The sequence below is a fragment of the Gymnogyps californianus genome, chromosome 3 (genome assembly GCF_018139145.2).
Source record: "Gymnogyps californianus isolate 813 chromosome 3, ASM1813914v2, whole genome shotgun sequence".
Lineage (NCBI taxonomy): Eukaryota > Metazoa > Chordata > Aves > Accipitriformes > Cathartidae > Gymnogyps > Gymnogyps californianus.
The window spans coordinates 33045823-33071154 of NC_059473.1; the positions used below are offsets into that span (position 1 = coordinate 33045823).

The 25332-nt window shown below is 42.2% G+C and overlaps 1 protein-coding gene across 1 annotated transcript in view; it reads right to left on the reverse strand.

Annotated features, from left to right (window-relative positions):
* Positions 1–25332, reverse strand: part of DAAM2 (dishevelled associated activator of morphogenesis 2) — a 147943-nt gene that overhangs the window by 11651 nt on the left and 110960 nt on the right. Inside the window, exons 16-24 of the mRNA XM_050894758.1 lie at positions 25002–25034; positions 21351–21457; positions 12446–12530; positions 10793–10899; positions 9983–10071; positions 9055–9223; positions 7159–7266; positions 5655–5715; positions 1045–1176 (exon numbers count right to left, since the gene is read on the reverse strand). Coding sequence (XP_050750715.1) covers positions 1045–1176; positions 5655–5715; positions 7159–7266; positions 9055–9223; positions 9983–10071; positions 10793–10899; positions 12446–12530; positions 21351–21457; positions 25002–25034 — 891 coding nt within the window. The remainder of the gene's footprint in view (positions 1–1044; positions 1177–5654; positions 5716–7158; positions 7267–9054; positions 9224–9982; positions 10072–10792; positions 10900–12445; positions 12531–21350; positions 21458–25001; positions 25035–25332) is intronic.

Genomic DNA, 25332 nt, shown 5'->3' on the forward strand with positions numbered 1-25332 from the left:
CTGTTCAGATCCTCAGCCTGTATTTTGCCTATCCTTCGAAATCTAAGGCCTACCAATCCAACGGCACAGGTTTCATTAATAATGCAACAGGTCCCTTAACGCTACAAGGACTGACACCAGTGGTGGAAACAATTCAATCCAAAAGAAATAACACATTTGCTTCATAAAGCCAAGCACTGTTAACATGCCAGCCAACAAGGGCAGATTTGCCATTACATATCGTTTACTTTAGAACTTGCTCTTCTCTAAACATTTTCATATGCTTATGATCTTTTCATATAAATTCTTCCTCATTCAGCTGAGAGACAGAGGGATTAGTGCCAGACTCCAATCATCAGCAAAGAACAAGCACCTCCTTAGTTGTACAAATCCGTTAATGGAGATGCAGACAGTGAAAGGACGAAATGATCACAGCAGCACCTGAAGAGTAACACGCACATGGTGCTGGCTGTGTAAGAAGGATCCAAGAACGTTGGACAAACCACGCATGTTTGGGATTTCTATCCTTGCAATGAAATACAAGCAGTAACCAAGAAGCATAAGTGGAAAAGATCAGGTGTTCAGGGTTACCAAAGTACCCAGACGTGCATTTTTAAAGGAAAGAAATGAAGCACAAATGTCCCCAGCTGAATGAGCAGAGTGGGATGAAGTCAGAAGCAGAAGGTAAAAGATATGAGGTCACTATCACTAATCACCAAAGGACCTCTTTTTGAGAGATTGCTTAAAAGGCAGTCCCTTCAACACCATGGCATGGTGTGATATCCTGGTACAGACATTGCCATTGCAATTCTATGCCACACATGGATAATGTTAAGGAAGATTAGCAAGAAGTGGGCAAGAGCATTGAACCTTCTTTTAATCCTAAAATATATTCTAAATGGTTATAGACTAGATTAGGAAAAGTAAGAAACTTCAGCCTAAACCACTTTCAGTGTCTATTATAGTTTTCACTACAGTTCCAGCATCTGAAATTGCTGCTTCCATTCTGATTCAGGCTTTTGACTGAGCCAGTGAAATCCCAAACACTTCAAAAGGTATTCTTACCTTGTCTCTAGCTTCGTTGAGAAGGTCTTCTAACTCTGAGAAGCTGAAACTGGCCACTGTGATGAAATCGCTCATGACAGGAACGAACCTGTCCCCTGCTTCCCGCATGCGTCTCTTCTGATAATCCAGTTCCTGAAAGAGAAGAAGTAAGAGATATAGGCAGGCAAGTGTCAAAGATTCCTTGCTGACAAGGAAGGGAGCAGGGAAGCCCATCTATTTCACTCAGTGCAGAGCATGCTCTGCTCCCACTCCGCACACATTCATCCAGAGCTGTAACTCAGAAACCACTTTCTCACTAAGTCAAAGGTTTTGCCTTTTCAGCATGAGAGGGAAGGTTAAGGTGGGATGAAGAAAGGTCTTAGTTATGGTTCCCTTTATCCTCAAACAAAAAACACTCCCAAGAAAGCCATCAACACGTTGAATTTCCAAAGCAACTTTATAATTTAAGCGTTGAGTACATGAAATGCTGCTTTTTTTTTCCGTATGCAAAATGACAAATAATAGAGAACTCTGTGTAGCGAGTGAATTTGGAATTTTTAATAGTGAGTTTCCCTCCATCTTCTCTTCCCATGGTGACTCAAAAGGCTGTATACTTGGGGAAATGTGTACATGTGTGAATAATCTATATAGTTCCTAGCTCTGGATCTCCCCTTTAGTTCTCTGAAAAGCACTAGGTGGGCAGCAAAAAGACATCAAAATTGGTTCTCCCACTGAAGAACAAGCAGACAGATGTCAGGTGCAACATTTGCTAGCACCCTGCTAACCAATAAGCATTAGCTTGGATGTCATAAAAGTCACAGTTATAAACTGGGGTTATTGTGATAAGATTTGTGGGAAAAAAAAAAGACGACATACAACCATAGGAAACTAAGCTCTATTTGTCTGCTACCTACAGAAAGAAGAAAAAAAATATTGTGAGATTCTTTCTTTCTGGCTCAAGTGTTTTAGTTTTAAGCCAAGATTACCCATGCTGTCTCTTCCCTTACTCTATTCACCATGTCTGTGGCATGGAAAGAGCTACAGAGCTCCTCAAAATGAGTAAGTTATAGTAAGACCGGAAGTCTCCCATGCCTGTGTTTGGCTTGTGTGCTGTTGACAGTCTCATGGGGACAAAGAAATTGTAATCTGGGCCTCATCTTTATTCTCAGCTGAATAATCAGTGGGAATGATAAAGCCTTACTTTCTCTGTAGGGAAAGAAGCACGAAACAGCAGGTCAAGTTACAATCTGACCCTCTGTTCCCTTTGGAAAAAAGTATTTTTGTGCTGGCTGCAACTCCAGCTACATGCATGTTTGGTGCTCTCTGTCACAGAGCCAAATGGGTAGGTTTATAAGCATCTATGCTGAGAAACTCCTTGGGATTTGCTCCACAGTGCTGCTGAATGCAAAGAATGACTCTGGCCATCAACAATCTAAAATCAGATGTGATATACCTTCTGGTCTGATGTGAGTTGGAAAGAGAATGTAACCACTACAAGGAAAGACCGCAAGGCAGAAAAGGGGCAGGAAAAGCAATGAGCAGGTAGCCGGAGAAAAGTCCACATTAAAGAAGTGCTACTTCCCCTGCTTTATATTACATCCTCTTCTCCACTGGTTTTCCTAAAACATCACAAGGGACGGTCCCAGGAGCACTACTCAGTTACATCACTTCGCAATGAATTGTCTCTATGTTACAATCGCTTTGAATTGGACCTTACAAGTACAGGAAATGTCACTTCACATGCTTCTAAGAATTGTGCATATTTTTTTCAGTCACTCTTTCCCATTCTAATTTTTAAGCTAATTTTAGCTGAAAGTTGCTCTACTCCCTCCTCCCCAAGCAGGTGAATATAACAGTTCTGTCATCTTACTCACTGTTGAGAGCTATGGCATTTGGGACTGTTACTGGAGAGCAATGTTTTTCAAAGTAAAATTAAGATTAGGTGGTCTGCCCTTCAATTTCAAATTTAGTCCTTCCCTGCAGAATAATTCTCCTAAAATAAAAAAAAAAAAAAACACACAAGCAACCAGCACGACTATGTAATCAGCCCGAGAGCAATGCCAAAAAATAAGAAACTCCTCTGTATCTTCTAGAAATGGTCTATACTAGTCATAACAGCACAACAGTAGAGGCTAGCATTGCCCCTGGTGGGCTGGGCTGCTGGTTCTCTAGAGAGATTAAATAATTCAGCCACAGCAGTGGCTTCTCAAGCAGTGGTTATGATCTTCTTGCTGTGTGAGAGAAGGGCTCTGCTGACAGAATTCACTTCCTGATTTGGAAAAGACAAAGAACTACTTAGCTGCACTTCTGGGAGCATCCTACACAAATGCAATGGTTGCATGCATATCTTGAAAATGAATATGTCTTCTTTTTACAAAGAATCTGCAAGTCCAGGAATGCAAAGGGTTAGTAGTACCTTTAAGAACATCTGACTGTGAAACTATTTTTAGCCTTCTATTCTTAAGGGGCCTTGAAGAAACTTCTCAGTCACTAGAGCCAAGGCTGTGGTGAGAACACACTGGAATGGAATCAAGAATCACACTTTCCCCTCCTCCTCCTTCCACCTGACAGTGATCTTCTATTGTTGCTATAGTGCTGCTTTTTACACGCCAGAAAACCACGAATTGAGCAAGCAGACTGGGAGGTGCTGGCAGCCCCAGATGCAAAATACCATGGCAGGAAGAAGACTGAGGAGGGAAGATGGTGATTGAATGGGAAGGAGAGGTTGCCCATGGAACCCATGTATGGGAAAGAGAAGAAAAATCGGCTGTAAAGGCAAAAGGACAAATAACCCAATCACAGAAAGCAAAACAGAAGTAGGTACTCGCATTTCAATGGGGGGAATTGTCTGTCCCAGCCAAAACTGGGCCTCTCTTCATATCATGAACTCCATGTCAGCCTTCCCTTTACAGGTGCTTTTAATTCCCAAACACTGCACTCCACGTATGCAGCAGTATCTCTTCTCATTGTTGCATTCTCCCTTACCCCAACAATCCAGAAATAAGGTTTGGAAAGTTTTTTTGTTCACGGGAGGATCACTGGCTAATTATGTGAACTGCTGGAGACAGCTAGACAGCCTGGGGGCCGCTGACAGGACAAAGATCCCTTCCTCTACCCCCAGAGCCAAACCAAACTCAGGCCAGGTGAAAGGAAAATGAAGCCATCACTGTCTCATAGTGGGTGAGAAGGACTGGAGGGTCCTGTGTTAGTTCCTTGTAGACAGGTAATCCTTGCACAGAAACCACCCAATATAATTGCCAACACCTGGTCCCTCTGCCAGCAGTCCCAGTGGAGAATGCTCCCCATCTGAAATGCTCCACTAGCATTAAATGGACACGAGTTGAAAAAGACAGGTGAAACATCCTGAAGACAGAGGGTCACTGAAAAGCATGGCCAATAAAACCCTGCTTGAAAGGGCAAAGAACAGCTAAACACGGCAGGGACCTTCTTGAGTTCCAAAGACCTCTGCCTTGTCTCTCAGCACTACCCTTGCCTTAGTATATCCAACAGGCAAGAGATGCCAGCACCAACCTGAATGTAGAATTTTGTTCCTATACTTGCAGAAAGAGAGAATGATGTTCTTAGGCTCACAATATGTTTATCTGTGCAGATGATGGGAGACGTTAAGGGACAGAGACAATAGAGTGAATTCAGCCTTTAATCTTTACTTTTTCAACTGCTGTGCAAACACTAACTTGCCATTCCTCACATCAGCCCTTGGGAGAGGTCTGATGGTAGCTGCCATTTCACAGAAAGGAGGCAAATGCATGGGGTTGTACAAAGCCACACACATACATCAATGGCATAAGCAAGAGGCAAATATGAGAGTTCCTACCTCCTGCCACCAAACACATGTCCCGCTCTGTGCTCTCCTGCCTCAGGAAGGCTGGAGTCTTTCCCCAGGAACAAACTCAACACATTAACTAAAGGAGGCTTCCAGGTAGGGGAACCACAGCTGACACATGAACTTGTGACTCCAGGGAGCATTTAGGCCCATCCCTCATCTTTAACTCTTATAATTCAGCACCCACAACTGCATCAATGCACCATTTGTACTGTTCTCTGTTGAGATGGAAGGCTCTGCACTACCTAAGTACAAATTGAACACAGGCAACCTAAGTCCAGCTTAAAAGGCTTTCATTAACAGCAGGAAAAAATGCCATTGTCGCTTTGTTGCCAGCTCAGCTTCCTCATCTTTAACTAGTCTATCTTTTCCTTTGCCTTCCCAAGGAGTACTTAGGATAGGTTAGAGTTGCGTATAACGGTGCACTACCTGTTTACTACTACTCCAAAAGCCATGTGATACACTTGCTCAGCAGCCATCCATCCCTCAGTAAGAAAGAGCAAGAATTTTATTTCTTCTTTCAGTCCATGCCATTTGTCAAACTGTCCTTTTACTTTCCAGACTGAGATCAAACAAGCTTTTCAGTAAGCTTAAGTCTGCTAAGATCATCAGCAGGAGCTCCACATGAGAAGCTTTTATTTGTTTTTTCTTGGTTAATGCATTCTGGAACAGAATGGAAAGAAACGGAAAAAGAAAGCCCACTTTCTCTTATCATAAAATATATAGTACCCCTGATTCTGAGTGAGATATTTTAAGTATGGCGCTTTGGAAACCTTCAGATACTTACAGCTTCAACAGCTTTCAATCCGGTCTTTATGTTGTTGACTTCCTTCTCCAGCTCTACCAGGCTGCACAGGAGACAGACACAGAGCAGATAAAACAAAAAGAGCAGTGTTACACAGGAATACAGGAACTGTGCAGCAGAACAGACCATTGGCCCATCAAGTCTGGTATCCGGCCTCTGGCACCAGCCACGCCAGATGATTAGAAATGAGGGGAAGGGGGTCTGTTCATGCTCTCTGCTGCTTTTTGTATGAGATGTAAGATGAGGCAGACCCTGCTTGCCTGTGGTCACATTGACGATCGGGATTTTCTTGGGAAGAAGAGGGGGGTTGCCCTCAGAACATCTGCCCTGTGAGCTGAGCCTGACCCTCCAGCAAGGAGAGTATGCCACGTGGCCAGCTTGCAATAATCAGCTGACACATAAGCAAGGACCCCAGCTTTAGCACACACATTACTGGGGTCTCAGATATCTCTACATATGATTCTTGAACCATGTAACTACTAAATCCCATTAGCAGTACATTCACATGTGATTTTTGTCTTCCTGACATTGTTTTTTCCATCTGCATTTCTACAATATGGTAATCCTTGCAAGCTTACATTGTAACTGAGCATATTACCCTACTGTTAATGTTAATACATGCTTCCCTAGACACAAGTGTTGTACTGAATTTCTGCTCATCATATACAAACAAGAGTTTTTTCCTAGGACTTGTATGAAAAAAATGACTTTTCCTTTCCAGGTAACTAGTTAGTACCTATTTGTGAGTCAGCAGGCATGTCCTTCAAGTATTTGGTGAGTAGTAGTTTACATCTCAAAAACACCACTAAAGCCTTAATAAATGCCTTTAAGTGTGAACCTACATTTATTTTTTACTTGTCTTTCATTAGCTGGAGTAGTTCTCTATACAAAGAATCACGGCTGGGCAAATAATATGCAAAGGTATTTTTGAGCAGTGCTTTGGAAAGAAAAAAATGCTAGTATTTTGGAGGATGGCTTGTGTATTCATTTTCCACAAACACCTACAGAAATGGTAAAAAATATCATTGAAATTTGTGCAGAAAGTATGATGCTTTTCACATTTCTATGCAAGAATGATTTGTGCAAAAGTTTGAACGATCTTCCTGAAAAGGGCTTACTATAGCACCTGTGCCTAATTGACTCTGCCTTAGAAACAAACCTTCAAAAATAGCACGTGACTTAGATGACCAACCATAGAATATGAATTACAAACAACAATCAGTCTACTTACAATGTCTGATTTAGAAATAAAGTAGATATAGGCATATCTGAGTAAAGCTGTCAATTTAGTTATCTACAAATGTTTTCGGACCAAAATTCTCTGTTGATGTACATCTGAATAACATCAAGGATGTGAGCAAAGGCATTTCAGCTGTAAGGCTGGCCATGAGTTTAGAAGACAACAATGAAAAACCTGATTATCATTAAGTTAACAGAAATCACTGGGAACTCCAGCTCTGGGAACAAGCAATAGCACTGGACTTACTTGACTTTTGCTGCTTCTGGAAGATGCTGCAACTCAGACTGAATATCTAGGATATCTGGATAATTCTTTTCAAAGATCATAATTAAGTAGTGCAACAGTGTAATGTTCCTAAAAAAACAAAGAAGGGAGAAATGAGAAAGAAGATGGTGGTGAGAAGGAAAAGGATGGTGGGAGGATTGTGACAAATCAGTGAAAAATATTTGGGTAGGAAATGTGTTTGAATGAACAAAACAAACAATATATCAGCAGTTAGCAGCTCTGTTATTGAAAGAAAAGTATCAGAGACTGAAATGAATTAGGCCTTTATGAACCATACTTCCTAAAACCTCAAGCAATATATTGTGCCTTGATTTATTCTGGAAGCACCAGCATGCTTCCATCCATCTGTGTAGACGGTGTAACAGAAAAGAAAATTGTGTAACATGGTATACTATTTGTCCACAGATACTTCAGAGAACAAACAACTAATAGTACTAAAGTGACATTAACTCGTAAGGGAGAAGTGAGTTGTTCTCAGAGGCAATGTGGAAAAAACCTAAGAGTTAAGTAAGAAGAGGAAAAGGTTCTTGAAGATTGAAGAAGCTGCAAAGAAAACTCCTACAGTAATGAAACAGCTATACTTATGAGTAGTGGTCAGGCTCACTACTACAAAAGCAATGGCAGCTCAAGTAGGAGTAGATAGAAGTGAGATGTATGAGAGATGCAGGAGAAGGTTTAAGAAAATTTGTAAAGTAAATGATGGATTTTGCATCAGTGAATTTTGCATGTAGAGAGAACAGCCAGCCATAACAGCTACTTGAGGTGGGTGTTATGTGGTTAACTGACAGGCAAGACAGCAGATGGCCACTGCTTCACACAGGCTAGAGCCTGGGAGCTGGGAACTGGTGAGAACAGAATCTGCACAGGACATTTAATATACGGAAAATCAGGCCAAGCTACATTAAGACAAAAAAAATGTTCAACACTAGCTACACAAGTGTTAGCCTTGGAATACGGAAAGGACATCGTGGTAGTCAAAACAGAACTCTGTTAGTTCAAACTCTATTAGGTAGGGATGAATTTCCTATGGCTTCTTACTGCCATTATTCATTCTGTCACAGCCTGAAGTAATTTCACCACAACTATGGTCTCAACAGGTCTCACAAGTCAAGGAAGCTGCAAGTTAGTAAGAAGCAGTATAGGAGACCTCCAAGGAAAACCTTAGTGCTACTGGAGCCTAAAAGTGGTATTCTCTCCCCAGTCACAGCTGGATTAATTTCCAGAACCAGTATGGGGATGTGGGGCAAAACATGGGGTAGCACTATAAAGACCTGCAGCCCATGTCCATAAATAGTAAGCTCCACCTTCCCAAAACCAGCTATTTTCCTTAACTGCTCTAGGTACAACCAGGCTCAGTCTCTCTGAGCTATGCCTTGTGGTTCCGTTACTGGTGTAGGTAGAGAGCCAGTTTATGACAGTCCTGCATCAGAAACATATGCCATGTTTCACAGGAGACATAAAAGACTGTGGTCAGAATTTTGTGTGTTTTCTTTTTTGCAAAACCATGGCCATAAAACTTTGGTATAAAGGGCAAATTCCATAGAAATCCTCCTCCCTCCCAAACTTATTTCAGATATTTGTGAAATACTGCATTTTGTAATCTTTGCATAGTGTTGCAGAAACACAATCCAACAACAGATGTGCATTATCCAAAGAAACAGCAGAATTTAAGTGCTGTGTTAATAGATGGTCTTAACTGCTGCAGGATCTTTTAGAGTGAAAAGCACTACTTAAACACCAAATAAGACATTATTTTAAATGGTCTACAGAGCTAAAAAGAAACAAAACCCACTTTTATTACCATGATAAGAGATGCAGCAGCACAGTAACTAACTCATTTACAGCCTTCTAGCCTACCTGTCTATGCTGGATTTGGTGTCTGCAATTTTGTTCAGGCTGGAGACTTTGAAGCCATAAGCACTTCCCCTTTGGCCCTTGTTCATATAATTCCCAAAGGCCAGAACTACCTCCAGGAGTTGCCTCAAACGCTTGCTTCGGATGAGTTCTTTGGATGCCAGAAGAATGGCTTGAAAAGAGAAAAAAAATGAACAGGTTATTGCACAGTGGCTGTTTTTAACATGCTTGGGCCCCTAATTTGAAGTACCCTAAAATGCCCATCTGACTATTGCCCAGTAAATGCTGCAACATAGTCTGTGGGTGTACTGTCCTTCCTGCACCCACATGCCCATAACCAGGACAACTGGAAGGAAGATGCACTATATCTAGCCTGTAGGATGCTCCTCTGATCCCAGGAGCAAGGCTGTTCTCCTGGACCTCACACTCCAAAAACATAGCCAGCGAGAACAGGGGGAAGGCTTGAGCTTATCTGAAAATGCAGAGTAGAATACACTTACCTCTTCTCTGCGATAACCATGGATGTGGCACAGAAGCCATACAACCCCCCTCCTTGTAAGTTACACATTCCCAGAATACCACTGTCTTGAGGCATCGATTCTAACTGCCCCATGGAGAGGGAAGGTGCAAGGACTTGAGGGTGAGAAGGGAAGGCTGATGTGCACAGAAAGGCCATGAAAGCTTTTGGCAGCTCAGCACAGCCTGGTAGCAGGCTGTCACATCTGTCAGGTCATATTTACAGTGTCACAATCATGAAACTCACTTTATTAAGTCAATGGGTGCAAGAAGAGTGTCAGACAGAATTCATTTCTTAGCACATGACATGCCTTGGACTCACAGGCTCTACAACCATAGAACCTCCTTTGAAGACAAGCCTCTCTTGACCTTCCCTGCTCCTCTACCCAACTCTTAGCAAAAGCTTTAACCATACCTTCCACTTTTGGTTTTGCTTCTGCCAGCCTCTCTGGAAACTTCTTCTTAAAGAATAATGCTTGCAGCCGCTGCTGATAGTGGTCAATCCTGCATGGAGGGTAGAGGAAAGCCAACACTGAACTGGAACTGTATTTTGAAGCCCAGGGCCAGTATGCTGCCTACATAATCTAATGGTTGGATGTTGAGTCTCACAAGGCCTATGCATGGGATTATGGACATAGTTCAAACATCTAACACTACATAATCAACCTTGTTATGGAAATGGAGGACCTCAAGGCATGTTTTGATCACAACTGAAAAGGAGCTGGAAGAATTCCCATTACTCTCAAAATATGAGAGTCACAGGAGATGCCAGCTGCCTCTCAATTAGCAGAACAAGATGTTAATCCTGATCGCGGGTGTAGCAAAGTTAGAACAAGAAAGAAGGTCAGAGGATGAGGAGATGGGAGAGCTGAATGGAAAAAGGGATCTATATGAATTCCTGACCCCTGGCTACACTACATCTGATAGTTGGATCTGAATTCCTTTTTGTGTGAACAAGTTTAGGCAGAGGAGGCAGATTTCTGCTTGTCATCAGGGGACTGGTCCTTAAATGACAGCATGGAGAGTTCTTATCATCAATAAAAAGTTTGTGTAATGAACAGAAACATTTGTAACATTTGTGGGCTTCTGGCAAATCCAGGGTATAATGCTGGCCCACAATCTCTTGCACATTCCCCCCTCAGTGCCAGATGATCCTTTTTCAATAACAATTACAGCTGCTTCCAAGAAGCCCTCCGTGCACTTTCCCATAATGTATCAAACAGACCTGCTCATTTCAAAGAGGAAACGATCCGCCCGGGCCATGCGCTCAATTTCGTGTTTATGCTCCTCCAACAGGTCAGTATCGCTCTTTTCAGGAACGAACTTCAGCAGCTAGAGTGACAGACACAAACCAAACATCGAGATGAGCGATCCAGAGAAAAGGACAGAGAGACAGAGGCACAAACAAACCCTGATGGAGAGAGAAAGGGCCCTCAGATTTCTTTGCTACCATGGGGAAGCATTATGTAGACTCAGCCATGTGACGATAACTTCAAAAAAGTGCAGCTGTGGCTACAAAACTGACCTTTTTTAAACTCTTGCTTGCTGTTCTGTCTTTATCCCTCACTGACTCCATTAGATTAATTTTTAATTCTATGGGGAATTTCCCATTTCTAAATCCTAAAGGCCAAGTGCTACTGCAACTTACCCAAGGGGAAGTACAGAGAGAACTTTGATTCCCACAGCATTACTTGGAGTTTAGATTGGTGCAAACAAGAGCAGGATGTGTCCCACTCAGTGTGAAGTACCCATGGTGCCTATCCTAGAGTACACACAAAGCCTCATCTATCTCTCTCTTGGGTCTGCCCTATTCTGCTGAAACAATAAACAATAACCAAGCAACTGGATATGTGTCTGACACTGGCTGCTATTCATATGCTGACCTTAAAAGCTCATACTTTGACAGATTTTTGACATATCTGGTGGTAGTTGGGCTTTAGTATCATTATAAATATTGCCATGCACACAGCCTCAGCACACACCCACAAAAACCGCTCACAAGGCATATCAAGCACTTTGCTTTTTACCACTTTTTACTATTTTATCCCACTCCCCAAAAATGTCATATTCAAAGGTGTGGAGCATCAGAAGCTTGCAGTGACTTCTAGAGCAGCTGTGAGCATTCAGATAACATGACAAGTAGGCTATAAATTTCCAAAATGGAAAAGCTTTTTGTACATGATTAAATACTGTGACTGTACACAAAGAAGGAAACACATTTGTCAGGCAGTTCAGAATTATAACATTTTGCACACTCCTAAGGAACTTTATCATATGCATCTTTGGTCAAAGCATCATCTTTCACCCTCTATAAATGGGGGAAATTGGGCAATGGCAGTTTAAATGGTTTTTTTTCCCTCACAAGCTACACAATGAATCTGCAAGGGACAGAAGTCCCTGACTCCCTTTCTAACCATTCTAGTTAGAATGTGAGATCCCTTCTAGTCCCGGCTCTAACCATTGACCAGGTTAGAAAAAGAAAAGAAAAGAAAAAAGAAAAGAAGAAGAGCAACAACAACAACAAAATAATCAGCAGTATAAAGAAGAGATGGGAAAAATTATGGGAAAGCCACAGGTGAGAAGAGAGGACGTGAAAGGAAACCTCATACCAACTGTAATCATTCATATTTTGCATCAAGAAGAGAAAACTGTTATGAAATCAACCTGATACAAATAGAGTTACATGAGGAAGACATCTGACAACATTGGAAAAAATACTTTTCTCATGCTCCCATGTGCAGCTCCACTGACATGATAGGGCCAAGTTCAGATCTGCAGGCATACGAGCAGAGCCAGTACATATATCCACTTACTTTAGGTGAAAAAAAGGCAGTGAAGGACTTAAGAATAAGATATACCTGACTGTAATCTTTCTCACCTGCTCAAGCATATCTTTTGCTAGGTCTTCTTGTTCATCCATCTTCAAGACTGCTTGTCTGATTTCTTCATTAGACAGCTTCAGCCTTTCAACAGTATCAACATTGTACCATTAGTGCAAAGCTTAAGTGACTCTGACAATTCAGAAAGTAGGAAGCCTGAAAAGCTGCACTAAAAAGGCACAAAAGGACCATGGGAAGCTCTACGGTGAAGCTGCTATTCTAGAGTATTCAGTAAGATGAACGAATCTGTTCCAAAGGCAGAGATTTTATAGATCATGTATTTTTATCCTCTTCAGCTAATCAAACACACATCAAAAATTAGATGGTGATTAAGAACAATCTGGTCCTCATAGATCAAAATTGCTTCCAACTTCCCCCATATCAGATACCTCCCCCATCAAGGTCTTTTGCTACAGTAAAACCCCTCAAATCCATGTAACTTGTAAGTGACTGTGAGCCCATGTAACACCCTGGCTTGTGAATATTAAAGCATCTCCCAGAGTAACAAGTAATGGGACTGATCTTTCCCTTACAGCTCTGAGAACAGGGTTTCTTGTAAGAAGACTGGTTGTGCTAGGTAAGTTCACTCTGTCAGCAGTCACAGCTGAAGAAGGAATTGACAGCATCTACATATCCATGTTTCATATCCAATATGAAACAAGCTCTGAAAACAAGAGCTTATTAATATTATCTGAGGTATCAATATTACACTCTCCTTCCACCTACTCCTGTCCATCTGTGTGCAATGAGTAGGAGTCATCAGTTACAACAAAACACAGAATCAACAAAAAAACCTCTCAAGGTCTCCACTTGAAATTTAGAGCAGACCAGGAGGAGTCAAAATTTGTGATTATTGAGAGGTTGTTTGATAGATTACGTGAAATGAACTTGGTGGTTCTCAGTGCAGATGACAACGAAGAAATGCACAAGTGACAAATTCTACCCCACCACCACCAACCCATGACAATCTCATCAGTCATTTCAGGAGAGTAGGGGAGGACCAAGTGAACCATAAAGGCAAGGCTATCCACAAGAAAATCTCAATTTTGGGACTGAAACAGGAAAGTGTGAAAAGAAATATTTGAGGAGTGAAGTCTACAGTCTCCATGGACCTTCTACAATCAATATAATTAATTAACAGGAGAAAGAGAAAATGCAAATATGAGAGACAGGCTGAGGCATGAGGCAGAATGTTTTTGTCTTCAGTGCTAAGAAATTCCATGTTGAAATTTCACATTGCTATTGCCATTTGGATAGAATCATGTCTTTGGAACTAGGTAAAAGCAAAAGAAAGAACTTTATTTTTACAGACAGGAAATATTACTAAATGTAAGAAACTTAGAACATTTTAATATTGCCCAATATAACCAACAGCTGGAAACTAAAATATGAATCAGCAGACATTCAAAAGCTTTTAAATATTACACCTCTGCACTAATTGCTCTCACTCTGTTCCTAGCTGGTCATCGTATTTGCTTTTGACAAGGAGGGCAAACTGGTACCATTTAAGTAAGATAAAGCTACTGAATTTCCAGAAAAGCTACATAATTGGGGCATGCTTGGATGAGATATAAGGATTAGAAGTTTCACAATGAAAAGGCTGGAAACTTTTTACTTTAGGTCATCAGTTTGACTCGGGATCAAAACAACAAACCTCAGTATACGGGATTGTGCATAAAGCTCGACAGTCTCAATAAGAAAACTGAAGGGTTTCTTTTGGCTTTAATAATCATGAATTGTAAAGTCCATGGTTGTGTGACCCTGAACTGATCAAACCCTGCGACCACATGAGGGCTGAGAAGCATGTTGATGGGTGTGGGCCTGGCTCCTAGCAGACACATACACATGCCCAGACAATTTGGTGCCTGAAGTTTTTAAAGCACTACATTTTGTTGGTTATTTTTCCTTTAGAGAGCACCTTTACATTTTCCAGAATCTAGAGTCCGCACATTAGCTGTGTCTTGTAACACAGGCACACAGTCTGTCAGAGGGGACGCAATAAGCCAACCCAGGAACACCAGGGTGGGGGGTTTTTTTGTTGCTACTTTCACTGAGGATGAAAAGAATGAGGGTGAGTTTCATGTTTTTTCCATGCAAATAACTTGAGCAATTATTACACTGACCACTCCATTACACAGTGCAAGTACCTCTCTGTGTGTTTGGGGATGCAGTAAACAGGAACAAATAGACAGGTTTGAGGTACATCAACACAACAGAAGGTGTAGCATATATTATTGCTGATCTTGCTGTTCTGTCCAGGAGCCCGAGGACTTCAGACTCCAAGCTCCTCTGTTTGCTGCCATTCATCAGCACTAAATACACTTGAAAACATCTTCTGTTCAAAAATAATTGAGAGTCCCAAGGACAGACGGTTATACAAACACTTTGATTTCTTGGATGATTCTGTGCCCTGCCATCAGCAGAAAAACATCTGGCTTGAATGGTTTAGCCCACAGTAGAGAGAAGCAGAAAGCTTGCCAGCCCCCTGCTGAGAAGCAGTTTAACTTAGTCACTTATAGGCCTGTAACGGGGTCACGGTGCCTGCACGTGTGCATCCTAGATTATTACCAATCCAATTAGAAGTACAGAAGGATTTACAGCAAAACAATCTTACTCTTCCACAGTGGGCTTGTTCCTCTTCTGGGGCAGGATGCATTTCAAGAGCTGTAAGCATCAACAGTACAAAACAGGGATCTTCCCACTTAAAAACTGGCTGAATAACTGGCCAAAGAACTGTTAATCAAGTGATTCTTCTTGTATTTTCAAAACTCATACCCAGCCATGCAGTAGATCTTAAAGATGGCCAGCAGTAATGTGAAACAGATGTGCTGCTTTTAAACAGAAACAGGTGAAGTGATTAAAGAGGAACCTAAAGCAGATGCGTAAAATCTTTCCATTTAGAACTGAATAGAGGCATCCCTCAGAGCCTAAAACTCATATGGGACAGACAGCAAATTAAAGTGGAATTATGGCTCAAAAATTTACACTACAGAAATTACATTTCAGTATCTATTGGAAAGTCTGCAATGACTTTCTTACAAGCTTTGCAGATCCAGGCACTCCTCCTCCAGCTGCTGGAGACAACTCAATTCGGAACAGCATACGATTCAAGCTGTGTTCTCTCTGCCTTACACTGCACCAAATCACAGATCCTGGCATCAGAACTCAGGAAGTAAATGTGACCAGAAAAAAACACAGTGCCCCTTTCCTCAGCTGCAGCACATTCATTCATAGCGCAGATATTGACTGTTTTTGTTCAACAGCAGCCTGACACTGGTCAGATGAGGAAGGAGAAGGATCTTTACTGAGAATACTCCCTCCTTCTTCCCTCACCCGTACATCTGGTGGCAGCATATGGAAGTCCAACTGCTTGAGTCATCTTCAAGCAATGTTAAAGCTCAACAAGTACCAAATAACTTCTGATATGGTACTTAGCCTGCCTCCCTCTATCCCCTCTGGCTTCATAAATAATCTCTATTGACTCTGCAGAGTAATTCATCACTAATCTCCCCAGGACACCTCGGCTGATTTAACACCAGCTTCACTTGCAGACATCAAGTGGTTTATTGTTTCGTCTTCTTGGAGAAAGCCGGCAGCCTGACTCTGAACATGCCTGGGAGACATGTTGCAGTTTTACATCAACTTCCCTTACAGACATCCACTGCTCACTCATTTTTCCTCCTTAAATATACTCATTGATTTAACTCACAGTAACCTCCCCCCTTCATTCCTCCCTCCCATGGATCAAAGCAGAATACTTGTCGCTCATTAACCGTCTCCCCCTCAGAGGAAAAAGTGAGTTACTTCATGGGCTTGTTCCTTGGATCTTGCTTAGCTTTTGAGCAAGAAGCATGCTTGCCTACTACCAGAGAACCTGGAGTTTTGTTGCAGCCACATTAAGCTCCCATACCACAGGGATCACAATCCCACTCTTCCTTTTACCTTGGAGAAGGGGACTGATTATCATCTATCAAAGCCATTTTCTACTTCAAACTGAACTGAACCACAGTGCTTCCAGAAGATGCCAACAGTAGTAGCTGTGACAGTGAGAGGCACTGACTGATACTTAGCTGCATCCTAAGGCCAGTTTGTATAGCTCACCCAAATCTTAGCTTTTACTGACTGCAGAATTCTCCAGCTCCACAACTCATTTCACACAGGCTACTAGTCAATTCACTCCCAAACTTTGTGACTGGGACATAAGCCTTCTCTAACTCCTGAGCTCTCCTAAGGCTCTGTAGAACTGCCAACCTCCAGGCTGTTAAATATCTACGTTTTGGGAATACTCATTGTCACTACCCCATAAAGGCAGGAAAAGGAGATGTTTCCCTGCTCTCAGAAGCAGCATTCAGGAGTCAGGCTGGTCTAACTGCATGTTCACTCAGAAGACAGAAAGATGCAGCCACTCTTTTCACATGCTCTTATCTCAGTTGCCAACTCATCTCGTCAGTGAAGAAGACAGTGCCTTAACCTTTTGGGGACAACAGTTGGGACATTTTACCAGGTACATCTTACACCATTATATCAACATGTTGGGAAAAAATCCACCAGTGCCTTTTCAGCACTTCACTGTGAAAGTATTCTGCCAAGTGCATAAAGAAACAGGCTTTTCTTTTCTTTTCCTCCTTCAGCAAAAGCTCATGAGTGACCAAGCTACTTTGCATCCAAATACTCTCAATTTCCTACCAAGAAGGATCTGGGGATGGCCGTCTTTCTGAGCCAAGCAGAGCAAAGCAGGGCCAAACTTGGGAATCCCCAAATTACAGTGACGTATTGATGAGGCAGTGGTTCATCTTTTATCACAACCCTACCTACTGGTTCCTAGTTGTAATCTAAGACAGGATGGCACCGACTGACATGTTCAGTTTAACCTTGGGGTTTATCATACTTGGAATAGCAGGTAAAGCCATTTATTGTGGACCTTAACTTAAAAACAGAAAATATCTCCAGGAACCCAGGGGCACTGTTTATTGCCCAGTGTTTTTCAAGACAGCACACTGAGGAACTGAACTGCTGAGTCCAATGAGCTGTTTCTGTATCAAGATATGATCTGTACCCCAAAATATCATACTGCTTGGAATCTTGAAATAAGGGTGAACACTGTATTGTCACATGGCAGAAAGGCACACGGGAACTGGGGCACAGCAGAGGCAGTACACGGAGACTGACATTGGCTGAATAGTTTGTCCTCTCAATGTCTGAACTGAAAGGATTTAGAAGCACTGAGGAGGCACAGTTATGTGAGAGAAATACTCGGTCTCTTTAGTATTCTGGTTGGAAATGCTGCACAAGTCCCTTTTCTTCTCCCTTATTGACACATGTTTGAATCGACAATCATGAAAGCCACAAACATTTGGTAAAGCTGCCTGCTAGTATCTATCTACTGTCATATTCACATTTAAAACTGTTGTTGTGTAGTCAGATTCTGCTTTCTGCTACTACTTGGTTTATGACATTTTGCTAGCACTCCTACTGTTTCCAGACTCTTGAGAGGGTTACTGCTGACTAGCTGGGCCACAGGAATAACAAACACATCTCAGAAGAACACTGACATAATGATTTTGCTGGAATTCATGCAAAATAACTTGCACAAAAAAGTTCCATAAGTATATGTTCAGCCTTCTGAGCGACGTGTCTCATAGACCTGGACCTCTCCAGAGCATTTCACAGAACAAGACAGTAAGCGATACATGTCTTAGGCATGTTCTGCAAGGACCATCTAACGTTCTGCAAGAACATTTAAAGATACGGTACAACAAAAACACTAGAGCAGCGAAAATACTACCCATTACTTAAGTAATGGAGGCAGGGAGAAGCCATACTGCTGAGAGAGGTCAGAGAAATTTCCAGCTGCTTGGTGAAAGCAGGGAAACACAGGGATCTGGGATGACTCTTCCAGACCACACAAGTCTGACAATAAATCTCAAGCCTGGTGGAAACTGAAGACATCAGGAAATTCATGAGGGACAGCAGATTTCCACTGTGACAGAAATAACTGTATGTTGGAAACACCATTAAGAAAGCCAGATTTGAACCTGGTGGGTGCCTGGACTCACCACAGACAGATGGTTCCATGTCCTGGCTAAATTATGGCCTACTGGAAATACTGTGAGATAAACTGATCTTGTGCCTATTCAAACCTTTACAGTTGGCCTATGGGACAGAGCTTCGTTTTGGATCCATCAGACTTGATTAAACAAGGACAATTACATCCTTCCACTGCAGGAAAACTGAAAAATGCTGCTATCAAGTAGTTGAAATAGAGCTTTTTTAATGAAAATAGAGATAAGAAAGGGGAGGAAGGCTGACGAATCTGTTAACTGTCAGCAAAAATCAACTAGCAATTCAATTTTCATCTCTTTTCAGTCTACCATGCTCCAGTCTCTCTGCAAAAGAAAGCAAGAGACATCTATTTCTCACTCTACCTAGGTTTTGGCTTGTTGGACCATATGAAATATGAGCTCTGCCTGACCCCTTCTAACACAGTGTTAGTAAAACAAAAACATTTGAGTAGTGGATGGAAGAAAACCCAACCCATGCAGCTATTTTACTTTAAAGGACACGACAGTTTAGTGTAAACAAAGGGGGAATAAACTACAGGGATATATGCACAGTAAGAGTCAATTGGAAACAGCTGTTGGCAGATACTGTGTCAACCTGAAAGCTGGGGTTGCAGCTCAGGGTTGCACAAACTCTCTTTGTTTGTCACCAGTTTTAAATCCCCTCTCATTGTATGTGTGTGCACACCCACACGCACACACGTGCAAGGTGCACTGCAGGAGCAGCAAGGGCATGGCACCAGTCAGGGATGACTTAGCTGGGAGTGTCTCTGCTTCAGGGTTTAACCTAAAGGAGGAAGAAGCGGGGTAATGAAAAAAACTGCAAAGGGCTCATAAAACCCTTTCAATTATTGTCCGCAGCCAATCATCCCAATTGCTGTCTTTAATAATAGAACCATATAAGCACAAAGAGCAGAAAAAGGCATGAATGTAGAGGTGCCATGATAGTTCCCAAAGATTTTTGCTTTTCTAGTTGCATTTAAAAGGGAAGTTTTGCGAGGAATAGCAATCCTGGGCCAAGCTGTAAGACATTTCTGATATCCTGGGTGTAATACCATCTGTTACAAACATTAAATGATCTAAGCCAGTGATAGCCCTGGTGACTGGTGTTTCCCATAGCGCAGCACAGCGAAGTTAACAGGGCACAACGCAAACTGGCAGGCTTCTTAGGGACAGCAAGCTCAGTCTCCAAATCTCTATCATCCATATCTATTGTTAGGCCTGCTAACAATAAAACCAGGATATTTCCTAGTGGAGAAGTTGACAGTCACAAAACACAGCTTTTCACCTCTGGTTTGAGTCCAGACTAGCAGCTTGAGGTGGACTGGCTTCATGGCACACCTGGAGCGAACACACTCTGTGTACTCTGAAGTGCAAGGTTCATGCTTTGGTGCCACTTTGCTGGAGGCAGCAGAAGGGAAGACAAACCACAGAGACTGTCCTTTCTCACCGTTTAGAGAGGATTCCTCTCAGGTAAGAGTGGGCCAGACTTGCACAGCAGAAGAGGTGAACGGTGAAAAACATGTACTGCTGCCATCCACACTGCTTTTGTTTTGGAGATAGAAGATTTTTACAAATAAGTATCTACTGTCATACCAAGTCATGGACCACCTTCCTGGATCCTCCTCAGCCCAGCCACCTGCACACATTATGTTACCACTGCTAGGAAATGTTCCACCTGCTTACATGAGTTAATCTGAACCCCAGACACAATTTAGCAGGTCTGTCAAACAGCATGAAAATCCTGTTGCCCCTATGCCTCCCCATTCCTCTGCCCCAGCCTGCAGTCAGCTGCCAACACCAGCAAAGACATGTGTTGGCAACTGCTGCAGAGAGAGAAATGTAAGCCTTCCCTCATTGCTGGTTTGGATGGTGGGGGTCCTGCTGACATGCAGGCTAATGCCACATAAGTAGCATATTGAGAGCCTCCGTGGGTTTCACTAAGCAATGGAAAGAACTCACTCCAGTCCTGGTGGTCTGGCCGCAACTTCGCTTTTAACTGTTAGCTTGCTAGAGCAGACAAAGAGTCACATCCATATGAACCCGCATTTTCTACTGATCAATGAAACTGTTTTATTGCTCAGTACTGCCCCAGCTTTCCCAGGTTCTGTCTCCAGCCCTGCTGTCCCTCCTATGGTAGGAAAGGCAACTTTCTCAGGTGGATCAGTGTCTGCACAAATTTGATATTTAGGGACAGACATCCAGCCCAGTACTGGTGTTGGTAGAAAGACATGAAAAGCATATACAGGGCCCTGATGTCACAGCATTTGAAGGCATTAGTCGTTGCAGGAGCATGCAAATGCAACTCCTGGCTTCCAAAACCTAATTTACAAATACAAGACCTAACTCTTGAATATATCTTCTTACATTTACCACTCTTCTCACCAAGAGTCAAAAATGACAGAGATGAACATCACTCTCAGCTCTGCTGTATTCCAGGGAGATGCTCAGAGCAACATTTAGAAAGAAACATACAGAATGGAGACAAATGACATACACAGAGCATGGGGGGGACATCACTGAGAGTGAAGTGCAAGCACTGCCAAAGAGCTGCTTTCATCTGCCTATGAGTACTGATAGTTTTCTGGTGATGAGTCTTCAGATACATCCTGGTGTCTATCTGTTTAATGCACAAAATGTGTGTGTGCATATGTTTGTTAAGTGAGCTAACACTTCAGAGAGACATGTGCTTTTATGACACTGCAAGAGGTTTCTCTGAAGCTCTGCAGGTATTAGACAGCAGGTCTAGTTGGGAAAAGAAACATGTCCATTTGTTTAATTCCATCCCCTCTTGCCTCTACATTGACCATGGCATACCCTGTGAGCTAAGGCTTAGCACACTTACTTGGAAAGGAGAATGACACAATTCTGGGCCCTCCGGCCATCAATCACAGAGAGCTCTTTCACCTTTCGTGTGGAGAGGTAAAGGTCTTCTGTGGAACCCATCTCTTTCTGCATATAATTAAAAAGGGAAGGAAAACAATCAGTATTATGTTTCTCACCCAAGACTGATAGACTTAGCTGAGTGTAATGAACAAAACCCATCCCAACCTGGGAAAATCCACCCACACGGTGAGAAAAGGAGACAAGAAGGGCAGAAAACATGTAGGTAGATCCTGTATTACTAGACAAACAGAAGTCATTCATTACCACCTATGTAATCATCTTTGATTCCAAATACTGGACCTGATTCTGACCTATTGGACTCACTCTACCAACAGTTATGTTATTACGTTAATGTGCAAAACTGGCATGACAGGAAAATCGGGCACGTTATGGTAAAGCCCACTGGTGTCACAGCATATCCTTCAGCAGAGGCCTCCTGCAGGGGTTACACAGCATTCTTGAAAGGCTACAGCACAATCAGGAAAAATCCTTCTGTCATCTCTTAAGGCTGCCACTGGACCGGTCCAATCCATATTATATGACAGATGCAAACAGTAGGGCAAGATGGCATTTATCTTACTAAATATATCTTACTAAATGGTCAACATCTACATCTGAACTAGCCTCTCTTTTTCAAATTAATACCTTTAATCGTACAGAAACCACTCTTTTTCGAAGTTCTCTGTATATCCCCATTGCCAAACTCATCACCTGGAAAAAACCTGGAAAATCCCCATCCAAAATGTTTGTCACAGCACACAGAGAGAAACTATTTGCAAACCCAGTCTGACCATCCAGAAGTCTCTGTCTCCCTGTCCTGCCTACACACCAGAGTAATGGGATTTGTTTCACTACCAGAGGTTGGCTTTCTGTAGTTAGAGTATCTTTTCACACTATTCCTTAAAGGGAAGTAGAGGTAATGATAAAAGGTGTTAATCCTGGATAATAGCTCTCTAGTTATCAACAGAGAAGAGGGAACTGGAAACAGGACAGTTTTTATTTTCCCATCTAACTGCTGCTGGAACCTTTTCAAAAATGCCTTTCCATGATATCCATATTGTCATGCCTTGAGATTTTGAAATTTACCAGTATAACCTAGCTTTGAATGCACCCATCAAATTAGCAACATGACTTCTTTCTTAGGACATAACAGCAAGCACGCTGAGTCAGATCAAAAGGTCCATCTACCCCAGTATCCTGTCCCTGAGAGTGGTCAACAGCAGATACCCAGGGAACGGTGTAAGATCATGGCAAGCATACAGTGGTGCTTCCCAGAACTCACTCCCAGGACTCAAGGTTCTGCAGCTCAAGGCTTACTTACATCAGCATGACTAATCCACTCCAAGAGATTTTGACATCCAAGTATTTGGGAGTTAAATGTACATCATAGATTCATATTGCTAGTTGTCATTTGAGTCCTTGGTACAATCAGCTACAAGGAGCCTGTGTTGCTCCTGGATATACAAAGGATTCATACAACCACGTCCAAATGTGCTGCAGTGAGCCACCACCAATACTAGGTGGCATTTATAAGCAGCTACAATGCACCAGCTGAAGACATGCACACAATAGTTCTGCTGGATGTGCCCAAAGTGTCTAGCTTGGCAGAAAAAAATTGCAACATTACTCGATACATCAAATAGCATTTCCAAAAAAGGAAAAATTGGGCATTGGGCAAGTTTATTATTTCTGAGAGAATAACTAACAATATCAAAAAGCAGGGCACCCCCAGAATCATCTGGCATGTAGAGATGTCAAAGTTTTCCTGAGTTTCCCCAGTTTGTGGGGAGTAAGACAGGGGAATGGGGAGATAGGCAGCTGTTGAAGGTAAGAAAGGTACTTGTTGGTCTGTGCTCTTTGTTTAAAAGCTTCACTGTCCCTCACTAGCTAATGTTTGCAGACAAGGACACCTGGTTAGTGTTAACCAGCACCCATCCCAAGGGAAAAACCAAATTGTTTCAGGGTTTGGCTGTGTATGTGGGGTGGGGGTTTAGACAGCTTCCCCTAAAGCCATGCAGCAGGGATTGGTATAATAGTCACCATGCCATTTCCAATTCCCCAACCCACAAAGTTCTACACAGATTAATAACTTGAACTATTCAGATGTGGCCCACTCCTTGGTCATAAGGAGTGGGCTAGTCTCATCTAAAAATATATTCTCTTCAACTCATATTGAGGAGAGAGATATTTATAGATACTTGGAGTTGTGTGTAAGCAAAAGCAGATGAAGCCTCAGGTTTTACCGAAGCCAGATTGCAAGCTTAGCTGAAGGAAAACAGATTGCATGTGGACCATCTGCATTTTCTCAGAAAGAGAAAAAGAGGAGCAAGGGGGCAGTAGTGACTAGCTTTTGTGAGACAGGCCAAACACACAAAGCAAGAATAGTTGGAGCTGTTGTCAACCCAACAGACAAGATCCATAATTTTTATCCCATCATTCTTTACCAACTTTCCATCTGGGATAACATTATGTTATGTGCTTCAAAGAGTATTTCAGATTTGAGATTTTAATTGCAAATTCAAAAATCAACTAAAATTTCAGTGCTGGAATCACTAGACATGTGGAATGTGTTCATCATATTGCTGCCCTGTTTCAAATACAGTTTGATTTTGGTTAGCTGCAGAACTTGTGGTCTGGTACCATGGCAGCACCCTAGATTCTAGTAATTATCGATACTTTAGGGAATGATTTCTACCATATTGACTTGTTTCATGGTGCATGCTGCCATGATGAAAGCCAGTAAATGGCCCAGAGCCATGTATTAGCCTCACCCAGTGGCAGAGGTCCTGACTAGACTTTCCAAATACAGTTCCCTGAGCACTCATGGTGAGGACTACTTTCTTCTGAAGCCACCAGAGACACTTGTGATGACATTTGAACAACCCTCCTCTGAGAGCATTGCTCTTCCCAAAAGTGTTGCCAAGAATTTTGCTTAAGATGATGAATAAATTGAGAGGTAGCTAGTTTGAAGATGTGGGCAGTCTGATATCTCTACTTCATCTAAACACCATTTCAGTCTTTTGCTAAACTTCCTGAGGGTTTCAGCAGTCTGAAATGAAATAGGCTTTCCTCCAGTCTAACCCTTCTGCTTCTCAGCTGGCACAAATCCTTCTGCCCAACCAAAGTGCCTTCCAGTTCCACAGAAAGAAAGATTTTCTTTATCAGAAAGTCTATGGCTAGTGACTACATCTGGAGACTTCAGTACTGTCCAAAGCAGATGGACCACAGATGGAAACAGTGGGAGCGAAGGCTACCTGAAAGGTCCTTTTGTTCTCCACTAGAGAAACTATTACTTTGGTTAAGGAAGAGTTCATGTTCACATTCTACTTTGTCCCTGGTCTTTTCCTCAGGATCATCAAAAAGGGGACTACAGACACCAGCAGAAACCACAGTGAGGTTACAGCTAAGTGAAAGAACAGGAACTACTTCCTTTTGCAGAGATAATACAACTAAAGGAATTTTTTGTACCACCTTCCCCACCCAGAAAGCAGAGGTGCAAGGGCATATGAAAGAGCAGCATGAGATGAGTCATGACCCCATAACAGCATGGTGCAGGACTTCACCTTCCCGCACACTGCAAGACGATCAGGAGGCACACAATGATACTCACCTGCTTACAGGAGGAGGGGTTAGTTAGCAGGTCCTATGCAGGCAGCAGCCGCAAATAACGAAGAAGGAAACATGCCAAAAATTAGTCACAGAGAAAGATATCAAGTTTAACAAGGCAGCTGGATTTAGACACACACTGTTTTCTAAGAGAATAAAATGCTTAGCAAGTAATACTGGCCCAGATGGTTCAAAGGTATTTCAGCATTTCTTTGCATATTTTAAATCAGCAGATGTTGGGGAACTAAGAGTTCTAGGTCTCTTCTGAAAAGAATAAATTCAGTCTCCAAAGCATAAATCTCTTAGGTCTTGAAACATTAACTAGGATAATGCTT